Source organism: Scyliorhinus canicula, chromosome 20 (assembly GCF_902713615.1).
Source record: "Scyliorhinus canicula chromosome 20, sScyCan1.1, whole genome shotgun sequence".
Lineage (NCBI taxonomy): Eukaryota > Metazoa > Chordata > Chondrichthyes > Carcharhiniformes > Scyliorhinidae > Scyliorhinus > Scyliorhinus canicula.
The window spans coordinates 97,271,464-97,282,287 of record NC_052165.1 but is presented as its reverse complement, the minus strand read 5'-3'; the positions used below and the strand labels follow the sequence as shown (position 1 = coordinate 97,282,287).

The 10,824-nt window shown below is 52.4% G+C and overlaps 1 protein-coding gene across 1 annotated transcript; it reads left to right on the top strand.

The window, feature by feature from the left end:
* Positions 1-1,027: 1,027 nt before the first annotated feature.
* Positions 1,028-8,800, top strand: LOC119954828 (tumor necrosis factor receptor superfamily member 12A). Its single transcript, XM_038780371.1, has 3 exons — positions 1,028-1,157; positions 4,577-4,711; positions 8,435-8,800. The coding sequence occupies exons 1-3, from the start codon at positions 1,028-1,030 to the stop codon at positions 8,485-8,487; spliced, it is 318 nt and encodes a 105-aa protein (XP_038636299.1). The 3' UTR covers positions 8,488-8,800.
* Positions 8,801-10,824: the final 2,024 nt, after the last annotated feature.

Genomic DNA, 10,824 nt, shown 5'->3' with positions numbered 1-10,824 from the left:
CAAAACCATGCTGACTATCCCTAATCATATTATTCCTATCTAGATGATTATAAATCGTATCTTTTATAATCCTCTCCAAGACTTTACCCACCACAGACGTGAGGCTCACCGGCCTATAGTTACCGGGGTTATCTCTACTCCCCTTCTTGAACAAAGGGACCAAATTTGCTATCCTCCAGTCCTCTGGCACTATTCCTGTAGCCAATGATGACCTAAAAATCAAAGCCAAAGGCTCAGCAATCTCTTCCCTGGCTTCCCAGAGAATCCTAGGATAAATCCCATCCGGCCCCGGGGACTTATCTATTTTCACCTTGTATAGAATTGCCAACACTTCTTCCCTACGCACCTCAATGCCATCTATTCTAATAGCCTGGGTCTCAGCATTCTCCTCCTCAATATTATCTTTTTCTTGAGTGAATACTGACGAAAAGTATTCATTTAGTATCTCGCTTATCTCCTCAGCCTCCACACACAACTTCCCACCACTGTCCTTGACTGGCCCTACTCTTACCCTAGTCATTCTTTTATTCCTGACATACCTATAGAAAGCTTTTGGGTTTTCCTTGATCCTACCTGCCAAAGACTTCTCATGTCCCTTGTTATTGCCACCCTTGTTTTCAATACTTTGGACATGACATCCACAAACCCCAGCCAGAATCCCCTAAGCTTCGGGCATGCCCAGAACATGTGGACATGGTTCGCTGGTGCACATACCTCGCACACCTGTCTTCTACCCCAAAGAACCTGCTCATCAGGGCCACTGTCATGTGGGTCCGGTGAACGACCTTATATTGTATCAGACTGAGCCTGGCACATGATGTGGATGCGTTGACTTTACTCAACGTGTCCGCCCATAGACCATACTCTAACTTTCCTCCTAACTCCTCTTCCCATTTGTGTGTCAGCTCCTCGGCCTGCATTCCCCTGACCCCATGAGTTCTTAATGGATGTCCTCAACCCTCCCCTCTCCAACCCAAACTCTGGAAACATTAGCGCATTTCTAACGATGTCTGTTTGACCCACAGCAATGGGCTGTCCCCTTGGGCAAGTGTGGAACTCCGACCTTGACAAGTGCCTGCACTGTGGGATCTGCAATGTATTCCCACACACCCCATCCTGCAACCTCTGCAGCTCCTCAAACACAACTCCGGGGACAAGTAGGTTGAGTATTAGAACATCATTCTACATCGTTCCAGTGAATAGACAGTTGGCACAGAGGGAGCACTGCACTGTCGCAGAGTCAGTCCCGAGGGAGTGCCGCACTGTCAGAGGGTCAGTACTGAGGGAGTGCCGCACTGTCAGAGGGTCAGTACTGAGGGAGTGCCGCACTGTCAGAGGGTCAGTACTGAGGGAGTGCCGCACTGTCAGAGGGTCAGTACTGAGGGAGTCCTGCACTGTCAGAGGGTCAGTACTGAGGGAGTGCTGCACTGTCAGAGGGTCAGTACTGAGGGAGTGCCGCACTGTCAGAGGGTCAGTACTGAGGGAGTGCCGCACTGTCAGAGGGTCAGTACTGAGGGAGCACCGCACTGTCAGAGGGTCAGTACTGAGGGAGTGCCGCACTGTCAGAGGGTCAGTACTGAGGGAGTGCCGCACTGTCAGAGGGTCTGTACTGAGAGAGTGCTGCACTGTCGCAGAGTCAGTGCCGAGGGAGTGCCGCACTGTCAGAGGGTCAGTACTGAGGGAGTGCCGCACTGTCAGAGGGTCAGTACTGAGGGAGTGCCGCACTGTCAGAGGGTCAGTACTGAGGGAGTGCCGCACTGTCAGAGGGTCAGTACTGAGGGAGTGCCGCACTGTCAGAGGGTCAGTACTGAGGGAGTGCCACACTGTCAGAGGGTCAGTACTGAGGGAGTGCCGTACTGTCAGAGGGTCAGTACTGAGGGAGTGCCGCACTGTCAGAGGGTCAGTACTGAGGGAGTGCCGTACTGTCAGAGGGTCAGTACTGAGGGAGTGCCGCACTGTTAGAGGGTCAGTACTGAGGGAGTGCTGCACTGTCAGAGGGTCAGTACTGAGGGAGTGCCGCACTGTCAGAGGGTCAGTACTGAGGGAGTGCCGCACTGTCAGAGGGTCAGTACTGAGGGAGTGCCGCACTGTCAGAGGGTCAGTACTGAGGGAGTGCCGCACTGTCAGAGGGTCAGTACTGAGGGAGTGCCGCACTGTCAGAGGGTCAGTACTGAGGGAGTGCCGCACTGTCAGAGGGTCAGTACTGAGGGAGTGCTGCACTGTCAGAGGGTCCGTACTGAGGGAGAGCCGCACTGTCAGAGGGTCAGTACTGAGGGAGTGCTGCACTGTCAGAGGGTCAGTACTGAGGGAGCGCCGCACTGTCAGAGGGTCAGTACTGAGGAAGCGCCGCACTGTCAGAGGGTCAGTACTGAGGGAGAGCCGCACTGTCAGAGGGTCTGTACTGAGGGAGTGCCGCACTGTCAGAGGGTCAGTACTGAGGGAGTGCCGCACTGTCAGAGGGTCAGTACTGAGGGAGCGCCGCACTGTCAGAGGGTCAGTACTGAGGGAGTGCCGCACTGTCAGAGGGTCAGTACTGAGGGAGTGCCGCTCTGTCAGAGGGTCAGTACTGAGGGAGTGCCGCACTGTCAGAGGGTCAGTACTGAGGGAGCGCTGCACTGTCAGAGGGTCAGTACTGAGGGAGTGCCGCACTGTCAGAGGGTCAGTACTGAGTGAGTGCCGCACTGTCAGAGGGTCAGTACTGAGGGAGTGCCGCACTGTCAGAGGGTCAGTACTGAGGGAGTGCCGCACTGTCAGAGGGTCAGTACTGAGGGAGTGCTGCACTGTCAGAGGGTCAGTACTGAGGGAGTGCCGCACTGTCAGAGGGTCAGTACTGAGGGAGTGCCGCACTGTCAGAGGGTCAGTACTGAGGGAGTGCTGCACTGTCAGAGGGTCAGTACTGAGGGAGTGCTGCACTGTCAGAGGGTCAGTGCTGAGGGAGTGCCGCACTGTCAGAGGGTCAGTACTGAGGGAGTGCCGCACTGTCAGAGGGTCAGTACTGAGTGAGTGCCGCACTGTCAGAGGGTCAGTGCTGAGGGAGTGCCGCACTGTCAGAGGGTCAGTACTGAGGGAGTGCTGCACTGTCAGAGGGTCAGTACTGAGGGAGTGCCGCACTGTCAGAGGGTCAGTACTGAGGGAGTGCCGCACTGTCAGAGGGTCAGTACTGAGGGAGTGCTGCACTGTCAGAGGGTCAGTACTGAGGGAGTGCTGCACTGTCAGAGGGTCAGTGCTGAGGGAGTGCCGCACTGTCAGAGGGTCAGTACTGAGGGAGTGCCGCACTGTCAGAGGGTCAGTACTGAGTGAGTGCCGCACTGTCAGAGGGTCAGTGCTGAGGGAGTGCCGCACTGTCAGAGGGTCAGTACTGAGGGAGTGCCGCACTGTCAGAGGGACAGTACTAAGGGAGTGCTGCACTGTCAGAGGGTCAGTACTGAGGGAGTGCTGCACTGTCAGAGGGTCTGTACTGAGGGAGTGCCGCACTGTCAGAGGGTCAGTACTGAGGGAGTGCCGCACTATCAGAGGGTCAGTACTGAGGGAGTGCTGCACTGTCAGAGGGTCAGTACTGAGGGACTGCTGCACTGTCAGAGGGTCAGTACTGAGGGAGTGCCGCACTGTCAGAGGGTCAGTACTGAGGGAGTGCCGCACTGTCAGAGGGTCAGTACTCAGGGAGTGCCGCACTGTCAGTGGGTCAGTACTGAAGGAGTGCCGCACTGTCAGACGGTCAGTACTGAGGGAGTGCCGCACTGCCAGAGGGTCAGTACTGAGGGAGCGCCGCACTGTCAGAGGGTCAGTACTGAGGGAGTGCCGCACTGTCAGAGGGTCAGTACTGAGGGAGTGCTGCACTGTCAGAGGGTCAGTACTGAGGGAGTGCCGCACTGTCAGAGGGTCAGTACTGAGGGAGTGCTGCACTGTCAGAGGGTCAGTACTGAGTGAGTGCCGCACTGTCAGAGGGTCAGTACTGAGGGAGTGCCGCACTGTCAGAGGGTCAGTACTGAGGGAGTGCCGCACTGCCAGAGGGTCAGTACTGAGGGAGTGCTGCACTGTCAGAGGGTCAGTACTGAGGGAGTGCCGCACTGTCAGAGCGTCAGTACTGAGGGAGTGCCGCACTGTCAGAGGGTCAGTACTGAGTGAGTGCCGCACTGTCAGAGCGTCAGTACTGAGGGAGTGCCGCACTGTCAGAGGGTCAGTACTGAGGGAGTGCCGCACTGTCAGAGGGTCAGTACTGAGGGAGCGCCGCACTGTCAGAGGGTCAGTACTGAGGGAGTGCTGCACTGTAGAAGGTCCAGACGTAACGAACCAGACTTTTTTTAACAATAATTAATGAAAGTTACTGAGATTAGCGTTATTATTAATAATTTCATTTATTGAATTTAAGTGAGAAAGGATACTGGAATTTGATCGTTTGTCTGGTTTTCTGGTTATCCTCAATGCTGTTCTCATAACTGCACCGTCTCCCATCAAATCAAATCTCAGGGGAATTACATTTAATACAAGAAACAGATCTTTGCTCACGAATACATAAGTGTGTTTAACTAAGAAAATTAATTTTTTATGTGTTGTGTCCTGGTTGACCCCTACACAGCAACCAAAAGGTCGGAGATCGTGACCCCACCAACCCTGACCTTCATTATCGTGGGGATTGTCGGAGCTCTGGTCATGCTGTGTATCTTACTGGCTGTAATTCTTCACAGGACTCTGACAAAGAAAACATTTTCCAGTAAGTTCACATCAAACACTCCCAGGACAGGTATAGCACGGGGTTAGATACAGAGTAAAGCTCCCTCTACACTGTCCCCATCAAACACTCCCAGGACAGGTACAGCACGGGATTAGATACAGAGTAAAGCTCCCTCTGCACTGTCCCCATCAAACACTCCCAGGACAGGTACAGCACGGGATTAGATACAGAGTAAAGCTCCCTCTGCACTGTCCCCATCAAACACTCCCAGGACAGGTATAGCACGGGGTTAGATACAGAGTAAAGCTCCCTCTGCACTGTCCCCATCAAACACTCCCAGGACAGGTACAGCACGGGGTTAGATACAGAGTAAAGCTCCCTCTACACTGTCCCCATCAAACACTCCCAGGACAGGTACAGCACGGGGTTAGATACAGAGTAAAGCACCCTCTACACTGTCCCCATCAAACACTCCCAGGGCAGGTACAGCACGGGGTTAGATACAGAGTAAAGCTCCCTCTACACTGTCCCCATCAAACCCTCCCAGGACAGGTACAGCACGGGGTTAGATACAGAGTAAAGCTCCCTCTACACTGTCCCCATCAAACACTCCCAGGACAGGTACAGCATGGGGTTAGATACAGAGTAAAGCACCCTCTACACTGTCCCCATCAAACCCTCCCAGGACAGGTACAGCACGGGGTTAGATACAGAGTAAAGCTCCCTCTACACTGTCCCCATCAAACACTCCCAGGGCAGGTACAGCACGGGGTTAGATACAGAGAAAAGCTCCCTCTACACTGTCCCCATCAAACACTCCCAGGACAGGTACAGCATGGGGTTAGATACAGTGTAAAGCTCCCTCTACACTGACCCCATCAAACACTCCCAGGACAGGTACAGCACGGGGTTAGATACAGAGTAAAGCTCCCTCTACACTGTCCCCATCAAACACTCCCAGGACAGGTACAGCACGGGGTTAGATACAGAGTAAAGCTCCCTCTACACTGTCCCCATCAAACACTCCCAGGACAGGTACAGCACGGGGTTAGATACAGAGTAAAGCTCCCGCTACACTGCCCCCATTAAACACTCCCAGGACAGGTACAGCACGGGGTTAGATACAGAGTAAAGCTCCCTCGACACTGTCCCCATCAAACACTCCCAGGACAGGTACAGCACAGGGTTAGATACAGAGTAACGCTCCCTCTACACTGTCCCCATCAAACACTCCCAGGACAGGTACAGCACGGGGTTAGATACAGAGTAAAGCTCCCTCTACACTGTCCCCATCAAACACTCCCAGGACAGGTACAGCACGGGGAGAGATACAGAGTAAAGCTCCCTCTACACTGTCCCCATCAAACACACCCAGGACAGGTACAGCACGGGATTAGATACAGAGTAAAGCTCCCTCTACACTGTGCCCATCAAACACACCCAGGACAGGTACAGCACGGGGTTAGATACAGAGTAAAGCTCCCTCTACACTGTCCCCATCAAACACTCCCAAGACAGGTACAGCACGGGGTTAGATACAGAGTAAAGCTCCCTCTACACTGTCCCCATCAAACACTCCCAGGGCAGGTACAGCATGGGGTTAGATACAGAGTAAAGCTCTCTCTACACTGTCCCCATCAAACACTCCCAGGACAGGTACAGCACGGGGTTAGATACAGAGTAAAGCTCTCTCTACACTGTCCCCATCAAACACTCCCAGGACAGGTACAGCACGGGGTTAGATACAGAGTAAAGCTCCCTCTACACTGTCCCCATCAAACACTCCCAGGACAGGTACAGCACGGGGTTAGATACAGAGTAAAGCTCTCACTACACTGTCCCCATCAAACACTCCCAGGACAGGTACAGCACGGGGTTAGATACAGAGTAAAGCTCCCTCAACACTGTCCCCATCAAACACTCCCAGGACAGGGACAGCACGGGGTTAGATACAGAGTAAAGCTCCTTCTACACTGTCCCCATCAAACACTCCCAGGACAGGTACAGCACAGGGTTAGGTACAGAGTAAAGCTCCCTCTGCACTGTCCCCATCAAACACTCCCAGGACAGGTACAGCACGGGGTTAGATACAGAGTAAAGCTCCCTCTACACTGTCCCCATCAAACACTCCCAGGACAGGTACAGCACGGGGTTAGATACAGAGTAAAGCTCCCTCTACACTGTCCCCATCAAACACTCCCAGGACAGGTACAGCACGGGGTTAGATACAGAGTAAAGCTCCCTCTACACTGCCCCCATTAAACACTCCCAGGACAGGTACAGCACGGGGTTAGATACAGAGTAAAGCTCCCTCGACACTGTCCCCATCAAACACTCCCAGGACAGGTACAGCACAGGGTTAGATACAGAGTAACGCTCCCTCTACACTGTCCCCATCAAACACTCCCAGGACAGGTACAGCACGGGGTTAGATACAGAGTAAAGCTCCCTCTACACTGTCCCCATCAAACACTCCCAGGACAGGTACAGCACGGGGAGAGATACAAAGTAAAGCTCCCTCTACACTGTCCCCATCAAACACACCCAGGACAGGTACAGCACGGGATTAGATACAGAGTAAAGCTCCCTCTACACTGTGCCCATCAAACACACCCAGGACAGGTACAGCACGGGGTTAGATACAGAGTAAAGCTCCCTCTACACTGTCCCCATCAAACACTCCCAAGACAGGTACAGCACGGGGTTAGATACAGAGTAAAGCTCCCTCTACACTGTCCCCATCAAACACTCCCAGGGCAGGTACAGCACGGGGTTAGATACAGAGTAAAGCTCCCTCTACACTGTCCCCATCAAACACTCCCAGGACAGGTACAGCACGGGGTTAGATACAGAGTAAAGCTCTCTCTACACCAGGGGTGGGCAAACTACGGCCCGCGGGCCGCATGCGGCCCGCCAAAGGTATTTCTGCGGCCCACCAAGTCATTAAAAAAAAAAAAAAAAAAATTTTTTTTTAAAATTTTTTTTATTTAAAAAAAAAATTTTTTTTTTTAAGGTTAATGGAGGGGGGCTGTTGGGTTACTTACTGGTATAGGGTGGATACGTTGACTTGAGTAGGGTGATCATTGCTCGGCACAACGTCGAGGGCCGAAGGGCCTGTTCTGTGCTGTACTGTTCTATGTTCTATATGAGGCGCCCAGAATCATAACCGGGTGAAGTAATTATTTTACTTAATATACTATGCGGCCCTTTGTGAATTGTGAATTTCTGAATGTGGCCCTTGCACGGAAAAGTTTGCCCACCCCTGCTCTACACTGTCCCCATCAAACACTCCCAGGACAGGTACAGCACGGGGTTAGATACAGAGTAAAGCTCCCTCTACACTGTCCCCATCAAACACTCCCAGGACAGGTACAGCACGGGGTTAGATACAGAGTAAAGCTCTCTCTACACTGTCCCCATCAAACACTCCCAGGACAGGTACAGCACGGGGTTAGATACAGAGTAAAGCTCCCTCAACACTGTCCCCATCAAACACTCCCAGGACAGGGACAGCACGGGGTTAGATACAGAGTAAAGCTCCTTCTACACTGTCCCCATCAAACACTCCCAGGACAGGTACAGCACGGGGTTAGATACAGAGTAAAGCTCCCTCTACACTGTCCCCATCAAACACTCCCAGGACAGGTACAGCCCAGGGTAAACAGTCTGTCCCACACTGTGAGAAATGCATCAACTTTCTGTTTCACTGTTGCCAGTTATTGATGGAATTGTAATTATTTGTGCTTCCTCTCGTCCCATCAGAGCCAATCGAAGAGTCAGGGGAGGGTCTGACCCCCGGCTTCCTGCTCCTGTGACATCCTGGTACCCTCCCCAGTCATCAGCTGAGCTGAGTTGGTGATTGGAGAAATGGGCGTGAGGCCCACAATTGGCAGCACAATAGATGACTACCGCTCCTCTCACTGTACCTGACCTGCTGCCTTCTGCCACCACTCAGCAAGCAGACCAGCCTGCCCAAGCCATCTGCAGAACTCTCAGCTGCTAATCTTTCCAGATGGAGACTCACTCTCTCTCTTCCTCTGTCTGTGTTTGCCCCCCTCACTCTCTCACTTCATTAATGTCCCTCTCCTTCTATCTCTCTGTTTCTGCCTCTCTCACTCTATAGCTTTCTCCTCGTCTCTCAGTCCTCTCTCTCTCTCTCAGGGAGATATCTGTACACTGACTGGTGTCTCTCAGTCCCCTCTCTCTCTCTCAGGGAGATATCTGTACACTGACTGGTGTCTCTCAGTCCCCTCTCTCTCTCAGGGAGATATCTGTACACTGACTGGTGTCTCTCAGTCCCCTCTCTCTCAGGGAGATATCTGTACACTGACTGGTGTCTCTCAGTCCCCTCTCTCACAGGGAGATATCTGTACACTGACTGGTGTCTCTCAGTCCCCTCTCTCTCTCAGGGAGATATCTGTACACTGACTGGTGTCTCTCAGTCCACTCTCTCTCAGGGAGATATCTGTACACTGACTGGTGTCTCTCAGTCCCCTCTCTCTCTCAGGGAGATATCTGTACACTGACTGCTGTCTCTCAGTCCCCTCTCTCTCTCAGGGAGATATCTGTACACTGACTGGTGTCTCTCAGTCCCCTCTCTCTCAGGGAGATATCTGTACACTGACTGGTGTCTCTCAGTCCCCCCTCTCTCTCAGGGAGATATCTGTACACTGACTGGCGTCTCTCAGTCCCCTCTCTCTCAGGGAGATATCTGTACACTGACTGGTGTCTCTCAGTCCCCTCTCTCTCTCGGGCAGATATCTGTACAGTGACTGGTGTCTCTCAGTCCCCTCTCTCTCTCAGGGAGATATCTGTACACTGACTGGTGTCTCTCAGTCCCCCCTCTCTCTCAGGGAGATATCTGTACACTGACTGGTGTCTCTCAGTCCCCTCTCTCTCTCAGGGAGATATCTGTACACTGACTGCTGTCTCTCAGTCCCCTCTCTCTCTCAGGGAGATATCTGTACACTGACTGGTGTCTCTCAGTCCCCTCTCTCTCAGGGAGATATCTGTACACTGACTGGTGTCTCTCAGTCCCCCCTCTCTCTCAGGGAGATATCTGTACACTGACTGGCTGTCTCTCAGTCCCCTCTCTCTCAGGGAGATATCTGTACACTGACTGGTGTCTCTCAGTCCCCTCCCTCTCTCGGGCAGATATCTGTACACTGACTGGTGTCTCTCAGTCCCCTCTCTCAGGGAGATATCTGTACACTGACTGGTGTCTCTCAGTCCCCTCTCTCTCAGGGAGATATCTGTACACTGACTGGTGTCTCTCAGTCCCCTCTATCTCAGGGAGATATCTGTACACTGACTGGTGTCTCTCAGTCCCCTCTCTCTCTCAGGGAGATATCTGTACACTGACTGGTGTCTCTTAGTCCCCTCTCTCTCCAGGGAGATATCTGTACACTGACTGGTGTCTCTCAGTCCCCTCTCTCTCTCAGGGAGATATCTGTACACTGACTGGTGTCTCTCAGTCCCCTCTCTCTCAGGGAGATATCTGTACACTGACTGGTGTCTCTCAGTCTCTCTCTCTCAGGGGGATATCTGTACACTGACTGGTGTCTCTCAGTCCCCTCTCTCTCTCAGGGAGATATCTGTACACTGACTGGTGTCTCTCAGTCCCCACTCTCTCTCAGGGAGATATCTGTTCACTGACTGGTGTCTCTCAGTCCCCTCTCTCTCTCAGGGAGATATCTGTACACTGACTGGTGTCTCTCAGTCCCCTCTCTCTCAGGGAGATATCTGTACACTGACTGGTGTCCCTCAGTCCCCCCTCTCTCTCAGGGAGATATCTGTACACTGACTGGTGTCTCTCAGTCCCCCCTCTCTCTCAGGGAGATATCTGTACACTGTACTGTAAATATAAGTGTCAACACTTTTTATTGACTGAATGTATTTTTGTCAATATGTGATGTACATATTTAAATAAAACTATGAATGACATCTGTGAAAACTTTATATGAATAATATTTGACCAGCTGTCTGTTTATTTCCATCAATATCAATGCATCTGATGTCTTTTATCGATATGTGACAGTCACCAGTAAACATCAGTGGGGGAATCCGAGGAAATGTCTTCATCCAGGGATTGGGAAGAATGTGATCGCAGCCATTGGCTGAGGGAAATCATTGACAAGTTAAGGAAGGGAGGG